This window comes from Simochromis diagramma, unplaced genomic scaffold, assembly GCF_900408965.1.
Source record: "Simochromis diagramma unplaced genomic scaffold, fSimDia1.1 OVJJ01000293.1, whole genome shotgun sequence".
In the NCBI taxonomy this organism is placed as follows: Eukaryota; Metazoa; Chordata; class Actinopteri; order Cichliformes; family Cichlidae; genus Simochromis; species Simochromis diagramma.
In genome coordinates, this window is record NW_024386801.1 from 20,699,191 (window position 1) to 20,723,240 (window position 24,050).

The 24,050-nt window shown below is 40.7% G+C and overlaps 1 protein-coding gene across 1 annotated transcript; it reads right to left on the reverse strand.

Moving 5' to 3' along the window:
• Positions 1 to 207: 207 nt before the first annotated feature.
• On the reverse strand, positions 208 to 17,125 carry slc6a15 (solute carrier family 6 member 15). Its single transcript, XM_040026488.1, has 12 exons — positions 16,972 to 17,125; positions 15,014 to 15,495; positions 11,007 to 11,164; positions 10,597 to 10,723; positions 10,240 to 10,421; positions 5,997 to 6,107; positions 4,275 to 4,516; positions 3,880 to 4,081; positions 2,871 to 3,063; positions 2,027 to 2,186; positions 1,485 to 1,647; positions 208 to 1,028 (listed from the first exon to the last, which is right to left on the reverse strand). Exons 2-12 carry the CDS (start codon positions 15,312 to 15,314, stop codon positions 648 to 650), a joined length of 2,220 nt encoding a protein of 739 aa, XP_039882422.1. The 5' UTR covers positions 15,315 to 15,495; positions 16,972 to 17,125; the 3' UTR covers positions 208 to 647.
• Between the last annotated feature and the right edge of the window lie 6,925 nt (positions 17,126 to 24,050).

A 24,050-nucleotide genomic window follows, 5' to 3' on the forward strand; every position in this document is an offset into this window, starting at 1 on the left:
ATATAAATAACTTAGGCACACTTTTCTTGCAGACAATCAAGGGAGTGGCTTTCAAAGGCCATCCTTTCGACCCAAACGCGTGCCAAGAAAAACTAATCTCGCGACATTACTTCATCATTGACATCGCCTACACTGCAGCTAAGCTTGGTACTTTCTGACCACCTCTTACATCTCTCACCTGAACTGGCTGACTCTTGGAGATTCGTGTTCAAGCAGGCCTCTTTGGCTCTCCAAAAAGAAAGGGAGCAAAGACTGGAGGGAAATGGAGATGAGTTTGGGAAGCACACAAGCAAATCGGTGAAGGATTCGACAAGGATGGTGTTTATTCCTAGACCTTCTTTTAAGGGATACAGTTGTACTAGTGCAGTTTCACAGACATGAAATGAGCCTGACCTCAGACTAACGTTTTCCCCATGGAGATTTTTTTAGGTTCTTTTAGTACAGAATTAGACTTAGTTCAAAACTCTGAAACTGGCAGATAAGGTTCAGAGACAACAAATAAGAGAGCAGTTACAATATATACAAAGAAAATACGGTACAAGAGAAATATACAGCGACAATACAGCTAACTAAACGCACGCAGAGAGTTGAGGGGGGAGAAGTGGCCCCCCGTTATGGCTGCGGAAGGGCATACTATTACTGTCAGTCTATAAGTCTGACTCAGGCATATCTGGCATGTCAGCCATCAGGTAACCGATACCATAACGGCCATTAGGTGCGGTGTCCACATCAGTGCCGCCGCTGCCGCTCTGCTTGCGGTAGATGCTGTTGCCAGGCATCGGCGAGGGAGCCTCGCTGGGAGACTTTCCATGAATAAGGCTAGCGTCGTCGTCTTCCTCTGGCCGGGCGGTCTCCTTGATGATGCGGCCTTTCTTGTAAGAAACAGTGGAAAGGCCACTCGTGTTCTCACTGATGATGTTGAAGTAGCGTAGGCCAAAGACCACGGGCACGGGCAGGATGGCCATCACCACCAGAGAGATGCAGACCACAATGCCCCACAGAGGGAAGCGCAAGGTTTTCTCTATGGCCTGGAGGGCAAACACAAGAAAAGCAACGAGTTATAGTGAAAGGAGTTAGCAGAAGAAGTAATGTGATACTAGATTGGTAGAATATATACTTTTTTAGACAATCAATACTCTATTAACATAATTTTTAATAGAAGGCTATTTTTCTAACTAAAGCAATAATACTTGTGGATGCACTTTGTCTAGTATGACCTGTGCTCCACTTTATAGCGGTTTCAAACTAATAGCACTGGTGCTTGAAGGTCTATGTGGCAGACATGTATCCTGTTGATTTTCCTCAGATTAAAGGATATCTAAACCTCTGTTTATCAGCCAAAAAGCCTGGCTTGTTTTCTACTTTCTTGCCATTTCTTTGAACTCTTGAATTTGCTTTTTACTCGTTCCAGGTTTACTATTTAGGAAAACTTCCACCCACATTGATCCCTGATTTCAGAAGCCCAGCCGGAGACATTAACTCACCTCTTCCTGGATCCAGGCACTATAGCTGGGCGGCGTCATTATCAGCTGAATGAAGCTGGAGCACAGGAGGACCATTAGCAGGATGGGTGTGATGTACTTCCACATGTAATAGTAGAAACGGTACGGCATAAAGCCCAGCATGTCCTTCAAGTCTTCAAAGAATCTGAAAACAGAGCAAAGCAGCGGGAGGTGAGATCAGATGAAGAATTCACAATAGTTTCCTGTTTTCGCTTTATACACCGGATGGCTTTATATATGTGGTTCTTATTTTTGCCATTAAAGTTGCATTCAAACAATTATGTTTAAAACAAAAAAGTGTCCCAAAAATAGACAATGTGGAAGTTATGTAAGGAACAAGTACAGTCTGTAACCCTGTAGGTAGGTAGTCTTTGTTACAGCCATTTGCCTTAAGCAGAAAAAAATACATTAAGAAAAAACTATAAATGAATGGCTTAAACAGCCATTAAAAAGCTTTTTTCTGCTTAAGCAGTAAGTGAGTAAATATTAAGGAAACATGGAGATGATGTATATTGTGAACTTACTTATCGATCCCATAGAACCAGGCGATCGCCACGTTTTCCAGTATGACCACTATGAGCAGAGGCAAAGTAGCCGAGTAGTCATCAAACATGGTCACAAAGTAGTTCCCTGAGCGCTGAACAAAGAGGAGACCGATGGAGAAGGCCAACACGCAACATCCCACTGCAGGAGAGATCGCAGGTAGTTCGTCACTGTGCATACTGACATACATTAAAGGTCTCAAATGAAAACTCCATAAATATTACATGTGTGATGGAGCTTAAACTCAATACTGTCATCATTCCCCAGTTTACAAGAAGAGTTTGGAGTGGAGTATATATAAGTGGAACGGGATCCATTCTAAGCTATCTGACTCAAAAAGACCGGCTCAGCAACCTACATCTTTTCACTGAGAGTGTGACAGCCGCTTTGCCACCATGTATTATTAAACGAATTTGTGTTTTTACATTATTACTTATCTCTCTGAAACTATATTTTTGAGGGTGTAGCTTGGTTTTGGGTAAAGTCAAACTCATTTAGCTTTAAATAGCAGCTCTTCTCTTGTAGAAAGAAAACATAAAGCATAAAATCAATGTGTTTTTAATGGCAACGGTTTATTTTGGACAGTTGTAACTCATTGACCAAAAAGCTATAGTCAGCCACAGTCTGCTTCCTACAAGATGTACGTCTGAGTAAAACAAGTCTGCACGGGTCTTCTGCAATCGTCTTCCATCCACTTTTGCAAGACTGAATTACTGCCTCCATTTATCCTTCATACACAGCATGTCTAAACATTTCCTTTTACAGAGCTGGACTGATTTAAATATGGTCATTAGGATAAAACACAGGTCATGTGATCTTTCTAACCTGTAAGAAACTCCTTTCGGACTTTGAATGTGTCTATCAGCGGGGTGAGGATACCCTCAATGGTGCCAAACATGCTGCCGAGGCCGAGGTTAACCAGCATTAGGAAGAACATGACGGACCAGAAGGGTGAGGCTGGGAAGTGGGTCATGGCCTCTGTAAAGGCAATGAAAGCCAAGCCTGTGCCTTGTACTGCCTGTCAGGGAGAAAAGAAGGAAAGGTTAAAACACAGCACCAAAGTCCTAGCTAGCTAGTGTAGCACTAGCTACTTTTAGAGGCCTCGTTGCTTTGAATTTGTTCTTTTTGTTGTCTTTAATGAAGACTAAACATCGCCCTCTGACAGACTGCCAACCTGACCAGAGTTGCCAGAAATATGTGCTTTTCTTTTACAGTAGGTGATCCAAAAGTTAGCACAATCCTGGTTTCCACGAGGTCCAACAAAAATCTAAGGGGGCTTTTCCATTAGGTTTTGGAATACTGTAGGTATAAGGTCCATGGTGAAAAAAATAATACCAATGTTTTCAGCAAGATAACTTTCCCAAACTTTCCCACTTTTATGAATTCTGGAGTCCAAGTATACTTACCAGAAGTACTTCGGTCATTCCCTATTTCAATCCCTTTTTCCAGTCTTTACACATATTCCACATATGTAAAAGACATCTAACTCTTTGTCTTCTGCAACCCTTACCCTCCTTGCCTTGGCAATTCTCGAGTCTTTGGATGTTGTCTTGGTTTAACTGCTAATAGTCTATACCTGATAAGGTGTGGGTAAAGGCAAGTTTGAGGTTGGCTTGGGAAGAATACCACTTGCTCTGTTTGCAGCCGTTAGCTTAAATTATTTACTTGTGTAATTTCAAATAAACCCATCTTTCTGAACACTCACAAAGTGGGTAACACTTGACAAGAAAGAAAATAAACATCTTCAATAAAATGTTATAGACTTTTAAAATAACATACGGCCACGTGGAATGACTTGAATACGGAGTCATTTACAATTTTTATCCCCATGTACCTTATTCAGCTCGTCTTCGATGCTGCAGGCTTCCAGTCCCAGTGACTCGAACTTATCCTGCTTAACCCCTTTGATGTGATCTATCATCTTATGGTAGTCCTCACCACTGACTTGATTAACCTGAGTAAGGTTCATGTGGTGGGGAATAAGGTTTTGCTCAAGGATGCCGCTCCCCAACAATGTTAAAATCTTGTTGGTGTTCCTAAAAAAAAAGAAAAAAGTTGCTGATTGTTAAATTCTCAAGAGATTTAAACGGTGGTCAAAAAGCTAAACATCAATCATCCTTGAACAATCTTCAGAAATACCACATTCAAAGACTGAAGTATGAAAAAGTATTGTCTGAAACAAGTAGACCAATGGACTCGTTGCTGTAGGTGTTAGAGTCTTATACTCACATTGCAACACATTTGCTGTTCATGATATTGGCTTTGAAGCCCAACACGGCAAACACCACCAGGGTGGCCAGCACAGAAGTGAAGAAATTGATAAAAGACACCAAGACGGCATCAAAGTGGCAGTTGTTGTCGCGCTTGTTGTAGCTGGAGAAGGCAATGACGCCACCGAACCCGAGACCCAGCGCGAAAAAGACCTGCGTGGCTGCCTCACGCCAGACCTTGGCCTCCAGCATGATCTCCAGCTGAAAACAGAACAAACAGATTTGAATTAAGTCTTAGCTCTAAACACCTATTACAATATAGATGGATGTGCAATGACATCCCCACTGTAACGTCACAAAATATACCAAATGATGAAGCTTCAATCAAGCATTTGCAATAACTGGCAATGATAGCTGACATGTTGTCAAAGTAAATGAAAGATTAATGTAGTTCTTAGTCATATATTTGTGATTTCTGTAAAAACCTGATTGTACTGCTTTCTTGTGGAAATAATATATATTGGTGAAAGAAATGTTCAGTCATTTTGGCAATTTTTCTGGGAGGAGAATAGACTGATGAGTGTCATAAAACACCACATCACTGTCATCTACCATAAGTTGCGTTTTAAAGTTTTCAACTCTGCTGATAGGCTGGAGACCATCTCAGCTGAGACCAGGTAATCCTTGGAGAGGTTGCCGGTCTATTGAAGGGCTAACCATTCACATCAACAGCTGCAGCCAATTTGGAATAACCAATTAACCAAACATGCAGCTCTTTGCACCTGGAAAGAACCTATGTAACCATAACGACACAATCTCTGCACAGAAAGCCAGCCGATTCAAACGCAACAGCTTCTCGCTGACAGCCAACAGTGTTTGTTTTATTAATTGCATAATATTCCTTTTACATATTTATTCATGAGCACACGTATCAGGTACATGAAAGATGGTGGCAGAACGCAAGTGTCAGCGACGAGGCGAGAAGACATGCAACACAGACATGCACTGCTGCCAGTGTCTTCACTTGGATGGTTACGTAAAAACTCAGTAACTCCTGTTTCCATGGTGACATTCATCTGCAGCCTGACATGCCATTGGCCAGTTGCTGCTGAGGAGCCAGCCTATCACAGTGCGGAGTTCTTTTTGAGTTCAGACACAGTTTAATTCAACAGCGATTTCAACAGTGAATAAACAGAAGCAGAAATAAGGGCATTCTGACCTGAGCACTATTCAACTCATGTCTAAGTATAAAGCCAGTACTATCATCTAAATGGATTAAAGTATGAAAGTACTCATGATGTGAACAATCCTCTACAGTCCTGTTCAGTATTATATGGTTCTATCATACGATCCATTAAAGGAGACCTATTATATTTTTCCTTATTTTCTGTCATATTCATGTGAAAAAAATGTACTACATCCTGCTCCAAACACTGCGTTTCAGACTTCTTTTCTACTTCTTTTTCTGTTTGCTGTCAGTGAGCTGATAATCCTAAACTCAGGCACGGCATTTTGAGTCCCTTCCATCTGCTGTTCAGACATTCTGCTTGTCAGGGGTAGCCAATCAGAAGCTATTCTACTGAAGTCAAGGAACACAAATAAGGAGCATTTAATACTTAAACACCATTGTGTTAGTGAAGAAGCTAATGTTGTTAATAAGAACATTTGTGATGTGTGAAAAGGTGATTTTGTAGTATAAAGTAAAATACTAAGGTAATCCTACACTTGAGAGGATCTTTACCTTGGGTGTGAACATGTGACGGATCCCATCCATGGAGCCCTTCAGGAGGAGCGACCGAACCAGGAAGCAAACCAGCACAACGTACGGGAAGAGGGAGCTGAAGTACATCACCTGCAAGCAAACGCAAGTGTTTTCCACATCACACAGGGCATGTATCTTTGGAAAAACTGTCGAAACAAATTAAAATGAGTAAACAAATGCAGCGTGATCTCACTGCCTGACTTTCTATGCGGTGCTGATCGTGGTCGTTTGACAGGAACATCAAACTGTTCAGAAAAGAGAGTGAAGATCTGCTGAGAGCTGATAATAAGTAAAAACATGTTTTTCTTCTATTGCTGTACTTTCTTTAAAATCGAATTTATTCAAGCATTCAAAGCAGGGACCAAACATCTCGTGAAGAATTTCAGTTTGCAGCTGAGGGATGTAGTCTGAACATTTATTATTTTATGTGATCGTGGCATCACATCACACTAATTTGTGGGTGGGCTTAAGTGCCCTTCCCCCTCAAACCTACATATCATTAACCGGATAGACAAGTTGGCGCTTAAAGACTATAAACGGGATGAAACCCTGAGCCAGATAGTTTACAGATCCTGTAGGGTGTGGGTGCAGACACCGGGAGATAGTTTGGGATTGAGTCATGAGCACAGTCAGTGATTCAGAGACATTACTATCTAGGTCCTTCCCCTTTATAGCCAGCCTGCCTTCCAGCTAACTTTCTTCTGATTGGCTGTCTTCTGCCTGACATCATAAACAGCCGACGACAGAAGAAACTTCCCAGAAATGAGCACCAGAGAAGTCTGGAAGGTTTCACGGGAATTACAGATAAACCGATCTCCTTATTTAAAATATTGGCCATTTTTACCATGACGTTTCATGACTGTAGCGGTGTATATATAAGATAAAAATATGGAACAGCATAGTAGGTCCTCTTTAATCAAGGTTTCTGGCATTTAATGAATTTCTCCTCAAGCTTTAATTTTAAAATAGTAAAAAAACAAAAAACAAACAAGAAGCAAGTTTTGTGTTTTAAATAGATTTTATAGCCAATCATTTAGTACGAGGTATAGCCTCCTCTGCAGATGCAAGCTGTTGCCCATCTGCACACGGACCGCACGCGGCTGCATCTGTTGTTGAAGAATTGCTGACCATTCCTGGATCAGCCTGCCGCTACGCAACGGTCATTGGTTGTGGATTTCACTAATAAACACATCGACCCAGCACGTCCCACGCATGCTCAGTTGGAGACATATTGGGACAAAAACACTGGTCAAGGAAGTCTGGATATACTCTTGATTCAGAAAGGCCTGTGGTGCTCTGGCAGTGTGGAGGCTGAAACTGCCAGAGGGACAAACACTGCCACGAGAAGTGCAAAAGTACAGGTTGGAGGACCTCATCTCGGTGTCTCTGTCGACTCACATTTTTCCCATGAACGATCAGATCAGAGATGGTGCTCTCATGGACACGCAGGACTGTAGCAACAGTGCGTGCCACGATTGCTCGGTCAACTTCAGTCAATTGCACCATGGTGACACTGATGATAATGTCATGCATATATTGGAGGTGGGGGTGGGAGTGGGTGGGGTAGGGGGTGGAATGTGTTCTGCCACTGAAAAAAACCAGTGAAAAGAAATGGAAAACTACCCACAGAAGACGTTTGGGTTTTCTAAGAGATTAAGATAATGTACTGAGAGATGGATTTAAAACTAAGATTGAAAATGTATTTCACAAAATATGAACTTCTTGTTTATTTAACTCTCTATTTATTTGTTGAGTAGTATATTTATTATATATACAGGACGTCCCTGTAGAATATGTAAAGACCACAAATGTTTACCTTCCTTCATTTTTAAAGCACGGACACAAAGTTTTTTTTGTGATATGATACGTTTCAAATTTCAGGAGAGCCCAAATAGAATTTAAAGCAACATATATAATCAAATATATTTATACATTTATTGAGTTAAATGTTTCTCAAGTGAAGAACCCTTACATAAAGTCTAATGTGATAAGCTGAGTTCATTTCTTCAGTTGGTTTCTCCTCTTTTTCAGCTGTAACTCTTTTTAGCACTTTGCTGAACTGAAATGTAGCCTTGGTCCTCACAAAGCCAAGCAGGCCGCTCCTTTGTAACCTCAGTCTTATGGTCTTTGAAAAGGGGTGTTTTTCTCTGAAGGCTCATGTATTGTTACAGATAGAAGGTTCTTCTTGCAAAGGTTAAGTTCTGGGAACTTCACTGTTCTCTACATGAACTGATAACTTTCTCTGACGTCATTACAAGAAAGCCTGACTGTAAAGTAATAAAGTAATTTTTTTAAACAAGGTTTATCAGTAATCTTAACATTTAACATTTAAAACGTGACACATATGTTGCCATAAAAGTATAAGAAAACAAAAGCTTTGAAAGTTCTGTTATTTTATCAGTTCAAGTCTATCTTTTATCATCTCTTTTTTTCACCACGCTCTTGACAATCAAGTCAAGCCAAAAGAGTGTGTATAACCATGGTAACCAAAGGTTTAGATCCCTTTCATGCCCACCCACACACACACACACACACACGCACACAAATGGGGCAGATTGTGGCAGGGATATTCCTCGGACAAGTCTTTTGTGTGAACATTGGCAGAGAGGGCATTAATATTCTTTTGTATCATGTGCCGCTGATTAAACTTCAAAGACACTTAGCTGGCTCCTCGGAGGGAAAGTTTGTGCACAGTCTCTGTGCTGGACAACTAAAAAGGGCCTTTCAGACGCAGCTGGTGGTTGTAGGACAGCCATCTGGCTCAAACTGTACAACTAACTGACAGCTTGGGTGGCCCTGATTACCTCCAAAAATGAGTATTTATGTGTTTCTTTCTGTCATTTATTTTATTTCATTGATAACAGTATAAGGGTCTGACTGTTTTGTGCTAATGCATAAATCCCCTCTGATGACGCAGCACTAGTGAAACACTGATTGTATTTATAGGTGAGAATTCTTGCCAGGCAGCAGGGTGTGGCAGACAGCAGAAAAGAGACCAGCGTTGCAAATCACCGCCGACAGCGGTCCAAGATTAAAGGACTTCTGCTGGACACGGCATCCATCTTGTTTTGTGCGTCTCTGCTGGGGGGAATGCGAAGCCAAGCATGCAGTAGACTGCTGCTACTCGCTGGGATAAGACTTGGGGGGACCTGAGAACAATGGCTCTCATTTGCTAACAGTGCCTAAGCACAAATGTGAGCGCAAACTGCAAGCACGAACGTTTCACACACAAACCAGCAATTTACCAATATTTTCATACCTGAGTTTGTTTGTAGTCCTTATCTTTATCTGATTTCATTATATTTTAAATGAACTCATCTTTAATTAAAACTTGCTTGCTAGATCCCATCACTTATAGTCTAATAAGATACAGTAAGACTGTAATCAGAATACTCTAAATGAGCCGCTGGGTTTGCCAAAGTCTTTTTGCTGCCTGCAGATGTTGGTGAATGAAGGTGAGATTGCAGCACTTAATAAAAGTGCTGTAAAACCAAAAACAATGACCTAAAAGAGGCTCAAAAGCCCAATAAGATGGCAGAGCGTGATAAGAAAGTCTGAGGTTGAGTCAACTTAATAGGCCTTCACTAAAAGGCCTTACTCCACTACATAAAAAAATATCGTTCACATCTACCGTATTAATTTTGACCCTACACCCAGTTTATAACTTGCACAACATCAAAGCTCGTTCTGGGACTATTTGTACAGCACAGTTAGCAGAGGCTTGACTCTGACCCCAAGAGTACACCAGCTAATACTTGTCATATGATAGTGAAAGTGTGGAATGATAACGATCACCTGTTAAAAGAAAGCGAGGAGCAAGCAAATGACAACCTTTATCCAGGAGCTAATCCTTCCGGATGCTGGTCACGCTACTGTCAGCTTTGTTACACTAAGCTAAAGTCAGCTAAGCCAGAAATCCTACAAAAGATCACATGGGCTCTGAAAATCATATTTCAGGCTGTATCATTAGAAAAATTTGTCAAGGCACATTACTGCGGTCAGTGCCTGTTGAAGAGAGCTAATTGTGTGTGAAAAGACTTTCCAAAACATTCTGCAAGCACAATCCTTTTGTTTCGCTTACTATTCCCCATTTTCCACAGTGCAAGAGTCCTAGCAGGTGCTGATTTCTTCCTGTTTTGTTCCATCTGTCTCTTCTTCTCTCTTATTTTCTACTGGTATCTTTTCTCTCTATCTTAAATTAACTGTTTTAAGTTATGCGTACCTTCCCAGAAGACTGGATTCCCTTGATCATGGCAAGGCAAACCATGGACCAGGCAACCAGCAGACACACGGTCATCTTCCAATTCAGCCCTCCGCTCTCAGAGATGCTGTCAGAGATGTCCAGGGCCTCGCGGTACCAGTAGTAGGTGGTTGCTGAGCTTTTCTCACACTCGGGCACCACATCTATGGACAAAAAACATAGCGCTCATCATGGACGTATTTACTGGAGATCATTTCCAAGCGGCACAAAGACTTTAAGAAGCCTGCCTAATACTGCACTTTGAATCACCTTGTTGTTGAATTGTGCTATACAAATAAACTTGCCTTGCCTTACTGTCGTTAGTAAATTGCGTCTTACATGTACTGGTCTTGTTCTTCACGAGGGGGCACTCGTGCCATGGCAGAGGTTGCTGGAAGGACTGGGAGAAGTAGAAGAGACTCCAGCTGATGATGACATTGTAGTAGAGAGCCACAAAGAAGCACACCTACAGGCGAGAGAACAAAGTCAACTTCAGACACACAACTAAAATCATAAACAGTGTGAAACACAACATTTAGCCACAAAATAGAGGCTAAATTAGTAAAGACTCCCCACCCCACAATTTTCCTTTTCTTCAAATTATTGTCACTCCATATTTTTCCCTACCTGCAGTGACTTAACAGCTCAGTGTGAGAATCAATACAACCAACAGTATGCTAATATACCACCATACTGTTTATACACAATGTTTTAACCATGTTCAGACAGGACCGCTGTGTCTCACTCACCACACAGCTGGCAAAGCCAATCCCCCCCAGCCGAGGGCTGATGTAGTTCCACACACCGATGCTGCCCCTACGGATTCGCTGTCCCACCGCAAGCTCCAGGAAGAACAGCGGAATCCCAATCAATATGAGCAGGATGAGATAGGGCACCAGATATGCTCCTGCCAATCAAAACAATATGAAGAGCAGGTTAAATGAAGGATGCAAAAAGAAGAGGAAACTGTCAAATCACATAACAGTGAGGCACTAACATTTGAGTTCCTGAAAGCAGTTAACAAACATGTGGTGACAACACTTAAACATCAGCTTTTTAAAATCTTACCCTTTGCCCCATTCTGGCTAGAAAATCACACCAACAGACAGCTGTTTTCTAAACTTTAACTATACAACAACATAACATCTCCCTGATGGTGACACATTCACCTAAACAGCAAATTAAACACACAATCAGATCCAAACGACTACACACGCGTGCTGCATTGATGGGCTTCTACCTAACAGGGCCCTATGGAGTGTACTATAGTGCAATCAAATCATTATGGAAACCAGAAAAGATACTGAAGTCTAAAATTACCTAAATTACAGTGGCAAATATAGCATTTCTCGCTAGAATTAAGGTTAACCAACATTAACTGGTGTAATAGTGTGGTACGGTAAAATACAGGATGCCGCATCTCCTGTGAGCACCGAGACTGCCAAGCGCACAACAACTTCAGGACAAAAAGAGAACCCAAAGCTAGATTTTGGAAATAATGAGCCGTTTTATTTTCCTGAGAGGAAACGGAAAGGAACTGTGCTCCTGTGGGGTTGTTTCTCTTTTTCGCATGTGAAATGAAACTTCCTGTCTGCCCTCAACCACTGATATATATTAAAATCAATTGCATCATTTCCAGGGTGCAACTAAAGCAACGAAGAAGAAGAGAAAGGCCCCCTCTGTGACACGGTACCAATCATAAGTCTGAGCCACATCAAACGTAAACACTGGTGAGTCGGCGTAGTGTGAGGCTTGCTGTGAGTCATTGACAACAGCGCCGCACCGCAATGGGTTTATTATTTTAAAAACTGGTTTCATGTCTTTTGCAACAGAGCTCATTGTTTTATCTGGCAGGACATTCATTCACATCCTTTCCTGAGTCCTACCTTAATGGGAGTGGTCACACACGAGAAATAAATATGTGTGTGTTTCTATCCTTTTTACACGTGTGTGTGTGTACAACATACTTAGTAATTTCTATTAATATAATATCTAATTCTGCTACAGAATACGCAGTTTATTTTGGGCTTTGACAACATCAAAACCCTCCCTCTGGTCTCCATTGTCTTTTAAGAACTTCAACAGTCTCCCTGGGATATTCAGACACTTTGATGGCACTTTGAGAAAGCAAACAGCCCAACAAGAGTGCAGCTTTTGTTTTTTCATTCTTTAAAAACGTTTCACAGTCCTCCTCAGTCCCAGCAGTAAGTGAAATGAAATATGTGGTTTAGCCAGTTATCAGACACGCAGCATTTCAGGGATTTTCACTTCCTGTTCGGTACCAAGAGATATGGATTACTTGCATTATTACACGCTACTAGAAATACCTAACAATCTATCCACCACTAAATCTGTTTGACTTGATTTATGATTTACTAGAGCTAAAAGGCAAAACACAAGCTGACTACATGCATTTTCCCTGCTTGTATATATAAGCCCAACACTGGGCTTGAAAGTGTTCCTGGAACATTGTGTACATGATCTCCAAAGGGAAGGTGAGAAATGAAAACAGACTGCAAAAGTCATAAAGACACACAGAAGTACTATACAAAGGGTTTTTAGAACTTACCTGTTTACATTTAATAGAGGCTTATATTTATGCTTTTATGAGTTAGCTGTCTGTTTTTAGTGACAGGTAGGTACCATGTCATCTGCTAATGGTCAGTTAGCGTCACCTAAGCTAATTCAACTCTGGATTTCTGCTCAGCTAATTCTACCAACAGCCTGTAGACACATAAATCAAATGGCACCTTACCTTTCTAAACAAAATGATAGAATTTCATCTGTAATTTGTTTATTAGCACTAATTAGCAGATACATAAAAATATAGTCTCTGAATGTACCTTGCTAACCAAACTTGCTAGCGTTAGCTGCTAAGTTAGCACTCCACCTACTAATCAAATTATGATTAGTTCTGGCTCAAAAAACAAGATGGTGATAGCTGTTCTATTTTATAATACACATTTGGTTGGTGCAGAACATAAAAGAAAAAATGTTGTCCTCTAAATTTGATGTTCAGAGCTAAAACAGAAACCTGAATCCTAAAACTGTCTGCTGATGAGCAAAAGACCCTTTCCTTTACTAAAGCTTCTGCTCCCAAGTGGGTTCAAAACTCACTCACTGGTCCTCACAGACACAACAATATAACACACACGCACGCACACACACCGGTTTCAGCCCCCATTTTAATCTAATTACAGTGGAACACAGCAGGGTGACCAGAGCCGTTTAAAACAGAGCTGAAAGCATGACAGTCTGTGAGAGGTGGTAATTTTTCTGAACGTCCCTGAGCACACATGCACACTATCTCATGCCAATTATATACACACTTCTAAGAACATGATTCAAGGTGGTATTCTATACCAATAAAGAGCCGGGCCTCTTTTTCTGAAGACGTGTCACTACAGTGGAGTATTTCAGACTCCACTGTAGTGACACGTCTTCATCAACCACACATTTCTCAAAGATTCTGCATCTACTGACCTCCCCCTAAACCACCTACCTGTGACTCACAAGTGGGAGCGACTTGAGGAATTAATATTCAAATTTTCCTTTTAATAAACTGCAGAAAACTTACATTTCCCCCTCTTTTTTAAACCTGGAGTTGTGTTATAGTGTTGGGCACAAACCCCAGTCTCCCAGGTTAAAGTCCTGGGTTTGACCTGTGCAAAACGCTTTCTTTCTACTCAGAGAGTGGACGTCATTGCTCTTTAACTCTACATGCACTCACAAGTTATCATAGTCCCTAACAAGCAAGCAATTATGAGGTGTTTTTCACATAATAGCACATTAATAACTAATGTAATTTGCCTAACACATGATTTTTTATTAACTTATATATTAATAGCCATTTATGATCATGATGAGGATTATTTTTCCTAGTTTGGGGAAATGTTGTTTGCTCCGAGTCTACACAGATCATTCAGATTTTCAGTGTAGTAATAAACTTGGACGGAGTTTCTATCCTGTCTGGCCAACCTGTTTATTTAATCAGCTTTCCAGAGACACTCAGTAGCTTTACATAATCTCCATGCAACACCTTATCAGGACACACACACATACACACGTTAGACTAGAGACACAACAATTGTCTGCGAGGAGTCGATCAAGTAGAGCAGACCGCATTGTAGGAAACGTGGTTATCATAAACTATAATCCGAAGCATCACGCTCTTCTTAGAACTATTTCCTGTATGTTGAAAGCAGTGTCAGAGGTTCTGTGTTTGGTTATTTGCTCTTGTATGTTCTATGAAATCACAGACGTAACAAGGCAGTCGCATTAACATTCTGTCTGTGGTGAAGCTCACAGCCGAGTCTAGTTTTGATGGACACATCACGGGACTCTGCACCCACATGGTAAACACAGAGTACAACACGTTCACTGTAAAATGGTAATTTCATGAAGTCATGACGCCATTTAAAGCCCATTCGGAGTGTCTGCAAAGAAACAAAAGCTAAAAGTGGAAGGTGATACTTCTGGTTTCTCAGCAAGGATGAACAAAAAAACAACCAAATCAAACACGTCTTCTTTAACTATTTTTTATCCTCTGTAAAAACATGCACATGTAGATGCTAGACTTGGCTTCTACCCAAGAATATCACATCCCAGATCTACGATCACTTTTAATTAACACGGAAAACACTCCTTTTGTCCCCTTGTGTCTTGGCCTTTGTTCCTTTTGTTATCATGCTTAACATGGTGCTACCCATCAGTTATACGCTCTTACTATGTGTGTGTGATGCTAGCTGAGACTCACCCCCCCCATTCTTCTGACACAGGTAGGGGAATCTCCAGACGTTGCCCAGGCCTACAGAGAAGCCAACCTGGGCCAGGATGTACTGGAGCTTGCTGTTCCAGGCCGGTCGTTCCTCCTCCTCGGCATCTGACCCCCCTTCCTCCACATCGCACTCTTTCCCTTCGCCTTCATGGTTGTTGACGATCAGCGAGCTCTTCTTGAAGGAATCATCACAGGCGTCCTCGTTGGAAAGCAGGTCTCTGACAGACTCCGTGACATCGTCGTCAAGCTCTCTCTTGACGGCCTTGCTGTTTTTGGGCATTTGATAAAGCAAACAAGGGCGAAAGGGTGGAACGTCTTCTTGGCTGGAGGGCTGGTGGGACAGAGCCGGCGTGTGAAAAGAACTCTGCGCAACGGCACAAGTTTGAAAGTATTCTGGGTTCAACGGCCAGCGGGCTTTGACAAAGTTTGTAGAGGTTTATTTCCTCATTATCACCATATATCTGCGGGGGAGAGATAGGAACACAGCAAAGGGTAAACAGCCAATGAAAGTGAAAACCTGTCTTTATTTTTTTACATAGTTTCAGGTACTTATTTCCTTCCTAAAATGTGAAAAATAACTTTGACAAGAGATGACCAGAAATGAACTTACTAAACTAACTAAACCCAAAGGTAAACCTTTATTTGGTTTACCTTTGGGTGATTTGATTTCAGTTTGACTCCATTTATATATTTCACACGAAATAAACTACTTTTTTAACCTTACTCCTTATCCCTCAGCATCTTACTCGAATTTACACTGTAGAGAGAATTACTTCTCCATCTGAGGGATGCTGATTTATTCCTCACATGGATATCACATGACTGGAAAGGGCACCGAAATCAGTGAATGGGATTTTATTCTCAGTGCTTGTTCTGGACCAAAAAAATGGGCCTGGAGCATTTAGCTGGTTGAGCACGCTACCTAGGACAGTGACACACTGGGATACAGAGGCTATCCCGTTTCAAGCCCCCTGAATAATTGAACAGGCAAAGCGATTTGCATACAAACCCAAACATTCCCTCCTTTTACCTGATGGGGAAAGCCCTCAAATATAAAAGCATATGAGCTTCCCAAATTACACTTTTCTCTCCTATAAAAGAGCTTCATCACGGTGCATTAACATTTAATGACGCTTAGTACCGGCAGCACTGGAAGAGAATCAAGGGTGTGCCGACCACCTAAAGGCTGATTAAGGTGCGCAGCATCCTTGACTCCTAAATGTGAGCATCCTTTCAGGGAGGCTTCACATCAAGCTCAAATCCATCCTCGAACATTTTCATTTAAACTGTCAGCGGCGCAGAAAATATCCCCAGCACGACCAGGGGCGTTGCGACCACGAAGCACTGCGTGTCTCCCGCCTTTCACCACACAGAGGATTAAGAGATTAATAGATTTCTTTCAGTGCTTCCAGATTAGCCTGGTTTGAATGAGGCAAAGGCCATCGTTTCATAATGCAGTGAGCACAACGCGGCGTCCAAAAACGAGCAACGATGCTGCGCAAGCCTCGCCTCTGTTCATATTAATCGTTTAATAGCAGAGCACTTATTACAAACATTAAACATATGAGTGCGTCTAGGAGGAGAATGACTCATTCTGTGGTATCTTTTTTGTCTGCACATGGCTCGGCCTGTTGGGTTAACATGACACACCAAAGCGGATGAAGCAATAGATTAAAAAATAGAAAAAAATTTTATTATCAACCCAACCGGTCTCACTAGTGCCATGTGGCGTTGCTGTGCCAAAGCACAGTTTGTCCTCGTTAATTCATTTCCTCCCTCCCGCTCACAGCCGTCATGTCATCTCTGAGGAGTGTTTCATCATTCATCGGTCATCCACATCAGGGTACCTCAATCCACCCTATACTCTCAATGTATCACGCCTTGCCTTTACCATCAGCCTGCTTATCCCTGCTGGAGATGCCGAGGATGGTACTCACCTTCGCGGAATAGCAATCTTCTGAAATGACTCGTCTCAAGGAATGAAATTGTGAGAGCACATGCACGGGGAAGACATTATCACCAGTTTGTATCTCAGCCGGTGTGTAGAGCGTCGCTTCGGTCTCCTGCGCTTCACTTGTCTGGCTCACACAGTAGAGCGCCGCTCAGAAAGGAAAGGAGGGGGGCGGAATGGATGGGGGGGGGGGTTTCTCCGCCTCCAACTCACTCGTGACCGTCAGTAGGCAACTCTTTATTTACTTAATATTTAACTTTATATAGCTTATATCACATATCTGTGTCACACTACACGCCACGCATGCTTACACCGTTCCTATTTAGTTGAAATAAGCATATTTGTACCCTCTTCCTCCCCCCGTTTGCCACTTGGTACACTCCACTACTACTAATCCGGCAGAAAGGGGCTGGCTTAAGGACAAAAAAGCAATGTGCCTCTGTTTATAAACGCGGATTTTCTCTGACTGGATATGTATTTGGATCGTACATGTATTTTTTTTTAAATTTTTGCAATTTATTTAAAAAAAAAAATACAGACTGAATTTAGGGGGCATGACGTGCAGATAGCAAGGTTTCTGGTTCAAGGTCGTCGTTTTGAGCGACATCCACCATTCGACCTCCCAGAGCGGTGCGATGAAATTTACATACATCGTCGACGAGAGAGAAATCAGACAGAAATATTGTTTTGTCATGCTTTTTATTTAAGATATATTTAGATAATACCGTTATGTCAGCAAACTAAATGAATGAAAACAATGAATATTATATTACAGGGAGTAACACCTGTCGTCATGGGTCCAGTTAGGTCTACAGTAAATGTATGCCAAGGTGTAATATGGATCAGAGATTCATTATATATTTAAATTGGAATCTTGAGATCAAACTAAACTGTATGTCGTCCATGAAGTGAATTGAGCTTCATACCTAAAAGCATGACGACTAAAAACAGGTATAAAGGCTGGATACTCATATTTATTTTCCTATTACACGGAAGTGGCATAAAATGTCATTTTCTGAAATGTGGTCTCAAAGATTTTCAATTTGATTGTTCGCAGAATATTTCAGACCAAGTATTAACTTGTCAGAATGTAGGAGAAGTTTGAGCGACTAAGAGGAAATATGTGGTTTAAGGTTGCATAACCTGAAATTCGGGCGTTATCTCGGAGATGATAGGTTTACCGTTGCCTTCGTTTTTTTCCCTTTCTTTTTTCTCTATAAAGTTGTTCTATTCCCTGAGAAGAAAATCATGCACTTGGAAACACCACCCACGTTTATGTCCTGTGTTGCCCTGGTGGCTAGTGTGAAATCCACCCACAGTATTTCAGGTGCATCATCACAGAACTCAGTAGTTGTCACCCCAGTTGATCTGCTGATGTAGGCTACTGCAAATCAGAGGATTATAGAAAGGTGACTGAAGGACTGGGAGATTTTGTTTTTGATTTTTTTTTCTAGAGGAAATTGATCTTTTAAAAAGTTTTTCCACTGGTTGATTTTTTTCAGAGTGGTTATGTAGATCTACATTTCACAAAAAATACATTAAAAAAATACACAAGTACAGAATACAAAGAACTAGCACCTGAGGCTAATTAACAGAGCTGATAAGTCTGCGTTAACCTTCTGGGGATTGGGTGCAGTGGATTTGTGGTGTTATGTGTTATGGTAAATGTCACTGATTCAGCTTTTTCTAGTTAGGTAAGTCATAAAGTGAAAAGAAGCACTTCTTTTCACTTTATGACTTTATGACAGCAACAGCAGAGGATTACACTGGTTCTTGATGACTACTGTATAAACATTATTCAATGGAATAGCAAAGTAGCTTCAGGGGGTTCAAACAGTTGGCTGCTCAGTCTACAGATCCAAAGATAATGATGATGATTTGTGTGCTGAGTAAAAGGAAGACCTCTAAATTGAATTCAGTTCAATTCAATTCAATTTTATTTATACAGCGCCAAATCAGAACAACAATCGCCTTGAGGCGCTTTATATTGTACGGTCGACCCCACAATAATACATACAGAGAAAAACCCAACAATCAAATGATCCCCTATGAGCAAGCACTTTGGCGACAGTGAGAAGTGAGATTCAGGGTCAACTGATCAAGCCCTAACTATATGCTTTAGCAAAAAGGAAAGTTTTAAGCCTAATCTTAAAAGTAGAGATAGTGTCTGTCTCCTGAATCCAAACTGGAAGCTGGTTCCACAGAAGAGGGGCCTGAAAACTGAAGGCTCTGCCTCCCATTCTACTTTTAAATACTCTAGGAACAACAAGTAGGCCTGCAGAGCGAGAGCGAAGTGCTCTAGTAGGGTGATACGGTACTACAAGGTCATTAAGATAAGATGGAGCCTGATTATTTAAGACCTTGTATGTGAGGAGCAGGATTTTAAATTCAATTCTGGATTTAACAGGAAGCCAATGAAGGGAAGCCAAAACAGGAGAAATATGCTCTCTCTTTCTAGTCCCTGTCAGTACTCTTGCTGCAGCATTTTGGATTAACTGAAGGCTTTTCAGGGAGTTTTTAGGACATCCTGATAATAATGAATTACAGTAGTCCAGCCTGGAAGTAATAAATGCATGAACTAGTTTTTCAGCGTCACTCTGAGACAGGATATTTCTAATTTTAGAGATACTGTGCAAATGGAAGAAAGCAGTCTTACATATTTGTTTAATATGTGTGTTGAAGGACATATCATGGTCAAAAATGACTCCAAGGTTCCTCACAGTGTTACTGGAAGCCAAGGTAATGCCATCCAGAGTAAGAATCTGGTTACATACCATATTTCTAAGATTTTCAGAGCAGAGTAAAATAACCTCAGTTTTATCTGAATTTAGAAGCAGAAGGTTAGCGGCCATCCAGGTCTTTATGTCTTTAAGACATTCCTGAAGTTTAATTAATTGGTGCGTGTTACCTGGCTTCATGGACAGATAGAGCTGGGTGTCATCTGCATAGCAGTAAAAATGTATACTATGTCTTCTAATGATACGGGAAGCATGTATAATGTAAACAAAATTGGTCCTAGCACTGAAACCTGTGGAACTCCAAAATTAACCTTAGTGTGTGAAGAAGACTCTCCATTTACATGAACAAACTGGAGTCTATTAGATAGATGTGATACAACCCACTGCAGCGCAGTATCTGTAATACCTACAGCATGTTCTAATCGTTCTAAAAGGATATTATACTCAACAGTATCAAATGCTGTACTAAGGTCTAGCAGGATAAGCACAGAGATGAGTCCACTGTCAGAGGCCATAAGAAGATCATTTGTAACCTTCACTAAAGCTGTTTCTGTGCTGTGATGAGCTCTGAAACCTGACTGAAACTCTTCATATAAGCCATTCCTCTGCAGATGATCAGTTAGCTGTTTGACAACTACTCTTTCAAGAATTTTTGATATGAAAGTAAGGTTGGAGATTGGCCTAAGATCAACTAAGACCGCTGGGTCTAGTGATGACTTTTTAATAAGTAAAGGTTTAACCACAGCCAGCTTGAATGCCTATGGTAAATAAGTGATTGTTAGAAACAGGTTGATCATGTTAAGATTGAAGCATTAATTAATGGCAGGACTTCTTTGAGCAGGCTTGTAAGAATGAGGTCTAAAAGACACGTTGATGGTTTGGAGAAAGTTTTGCGGTCTGGTTACCTATAGGCTGGCCATGACCAGCAGCCATCAACTTTACGACTCATGATAATCACATAGCTGTGTATCTTCTGCAGATCCTTCTCATTTCTCCTTTAATTTCCTTGTATTCAAGATCGTTGCGTCTTTAAGAAGTTATGAACATAGGCCGACAACCAGTAACTAGTCACTGTGAGACCACTTATTTTGTCACTGGCCAAACTGGTCATTGGTTCCTCCTCCACAATATGATCTACGGAAGCAAGTGGAAGCAACATGCTACAGATAAAAAACAAACAAACAAAAACAAACAAACAAACAAAAAACTTTTGTTCCAATATAAAACCTTAACGAACATTGCGTTATTATTAATATTTTTTGGTCAAAATTAAAGGACCTCCATAGTGACAATAAAATGTAGTTAAGGTTATGTAAAGGTTTTTAAGAGTTAAAAGCATGCTAATGTTCAATGTTTTGTTGACCCATAAAAAGTGTTTAAACAATTCCAGTCTGGCCCTGCATGCTCCTGCTTGATGAAGAGTGTAACTCAGCGTGGAGTCACACGTCACACTGCGTCTGTGGCTGTGAGTGTGACTCCACATGTTGCAAAATGAGCTGATCCTCATGTGGTAATGCAATAAAGATCTCTTTGTAGTAACAGTAAGGGTGGTTAACAAAAAAACAACAACTATGCAGTGAGGGATATAATATATTTTTAGGGGGAAATACTTTGTCTCTCTTTGCAAAAAAAGCGACTAGCAAAATGATATCAGTAAAGTGTAAACCTTTAATAAAGTGTTTTGGGATATGAAATCAGAAATTGAGGGTGAAATTACATAAAATGGTCCTCACACTTATCTCTTATCGTTTCACTGCAGTCAATTAGCTGTGCTGATCAGACCCTGTGCTACAGTAATTTAACCACTGACTGACAGCTGACTGGAGCCAGTAGAAGGAAAATGGAGGCGAGAGAAGACCATAAACAGTGAATGGTGGCAGAAAAACAGCTAATCTGTAAGATGCAAAAACCAAAATCATTAAGAACCACAACACAGGAAACTGATATAACAAGTACAGCAGAGTGGAAAGAAAAAGCTTGTGGACAAAATACACAAAGGGCAGGTCTCCCATGGAAAACAGCTGCAGCTGATGACAGACAAATCCTTCAAGCTGTGAAAAAGAACCCCAAAACAAATGTCAGTGACGTCAGTACCAGTCTCAGAAAGCAGGTGTTATTATGTAGAAGACTCGAACAGCAGAATTACAGAGATGATGCTGCAGGATGCAGACATTATGAGCTGCAGGGATTCAAATGTAGGATTGAAATTTGGGCAAAAATAGAAAAGACAAGCCAAGTCAGAAAGTAATATAAGAGCAAAATGAGCTTTTACCAAAGTGTTGGAAAGCCCACATTCATAAGATACTAAATGTTCAGTTATGATTTGTTGCAATTAATTATTAAACTCGTACTGCACTGGGACTTAGCCATTTTGTCTTTTTTGTCTTTATGTATTGGCCAAATTAAATAAGACTTGAATTAATTCTCTGCATTTATTTGCAGTTCTTTTATGTGTGTCCCAGATATCGGTTGTTTGTTTGTAACAAGGTATAAAACATGTGGTTAAGTACGAGGTGTTCCCCATCCCGTGATGCTGTTTTGTTTTTGTGATGGTAAACACACAACTGGTCACAGATGGCAGCTTACACTGGTTACCTGCTGAATACTTCATGAACTGCCTCTGACTTTGGTAACATTATGCCATTTGGTTGTCATGAGTTTTCCCCTCCCGGACCTCTGATGGAAAGTTATGGTGGATTGGTTTTCACTGTGTCACAGATACGTAGGTTGTCAGCCAATGGGAATCACACAGAGGTGGCATAAATAAATGAACTGGGGACTTGATGGTGGACATGAATTTCCAGGTTTCTTATTTTGAGGAAACAAATCTTGCAGACAGTGAGGTCACTTTTACAATGTTTAAATGTATTTTATTTTGAATAGTGTTATTTAATTCCCTGATTTTCCTTTAAATGAGTAATTAATTAATAACGAGCAATCAAAGGACTGAACAAGTAAAGCATGATTTCTTAAATGAAAACTGTGAAATAAAGTAAGTTCATAAGTGGACTAGCTTTCAATTTAATCTAAAATAAAGAGCATTCTAGACCCATTATCCAGTCCTATGATATATATTTTTATTTTTATTGTTACATAGAATAGTTATTTCTACCTTAAATGTGTGCTGTTGTCTCAAAAAGATCTGATTTTGCCTTGGGAAGGAACAGAACATGTACTTGATGTGCTCTCTGCGAGCTGCTTTGAAAAGCCTGTGTTCTGTGATTGGCAATGTGCAGCTCGATCCTAATTTGATAAAACAAAAGAAAACAGCCAGTGATGAGACTTCACTGTATCAGCCTTGGTAAGCCTCCTCCCCCTCCCCACCACCACTACCACCACCTGAACATTGAGGTCACAAGGTCATGAGAAGTTGTGATGATTGGAGAATAGAAACGAAAAATAAGGTACTGATGATAAATACAATCTGCTTCCACCATGTTGTGTCTTCTTGAGTCAAAGTGTTCCAGGTACTCGAGGATATTAAAAAATTTTTTAAAAAAAAACCCTCCATGGATTTGTTTTCAAAATGTCCCATTTTTGTTTTTCCAGGGGAAAAAAAAGGACTAAAGAGTTTTGGATACATTGCGGATAAAAAGTTTTTGACCCCTTCCTGATTTCTTACTTTTTTGGATATTTGTCACACTCACATGTTTCTAGATGATCAAACAAATTCTAATCTTAGACAAAGACAACTTGAGTAAATACAAAATGCAGTTTTTAAATTATGATTTCACTGATTTCATTGAGTAACCAGGAAAGCTGAGTTTCATGTCACTAGTCACATCCAGTCCTGATTAATCAAGAAATCAATTTAGTCCTAAGTCCAGTCCTAAGTATATGCTTTAGCAAAAGTAAAGTTTTAAGCCTCAACTTAAAAAGTAGAGAGGGCGTCTGTCTCCTGAATCCAAACTGGAAGCTTGGTCCACAGCAGAGGGGCCTGAAAGCTGAAAGGTCTGCCTTCCATTCTGCTTGTAAATACTCTGGGAACCACAAGTAAGCCTGCAGGCTGAGTGAAGTGCTCTAATGGGGTGATATGGTACTATAAGGTTATTAAGATAAGATGGGGCCTGATTATTCATGTGAAGAGCAGGATTTTAAATTTCATTCTGGATTTAATAGGGAGCCAATGAAGAGAAGCCGATATAGGAGAATTATGCTCCCTCTTTCTAGTCCCTGTAGGTACTCTTGCTGCAGTGTTTCAAATCACTTAAATAGATCAGTCTGACAAAGTGAAGCAAGCTAAAAGATCAAAACATCATGAAATTATCTAAAGAAACTCAAGAACAGATGAGAAACAAAGTCACTGACATCTGTCATCAGTCTGGGT

Excerpts from the sequence above, each read along its gene's own strand:
- slc6a15 (XM_040026488.1), bottom strand. The coding sequence starts at position 15,314 with ATGCCCAAAAACAGCAAGGCCGTCAAGAGAGAGCTTGACGACGATGTC. Across the intron at positions 2,187-2,870 it reads CCGAAAGGAGTTTCTTACAG|TGGGATGTTGCGTGTTGGCC; the intron begins GTTAGAAAGATC and ends TCTCTCCTGCAG. Across the intron at positions 1,029-1,484 it reads GTGCCTGGATCCAGGAAGAG|GCCATAGAGAAAACCTTGCG; the intron begins GTGAGTTAATGT and ends TTTGCCCTCCAG.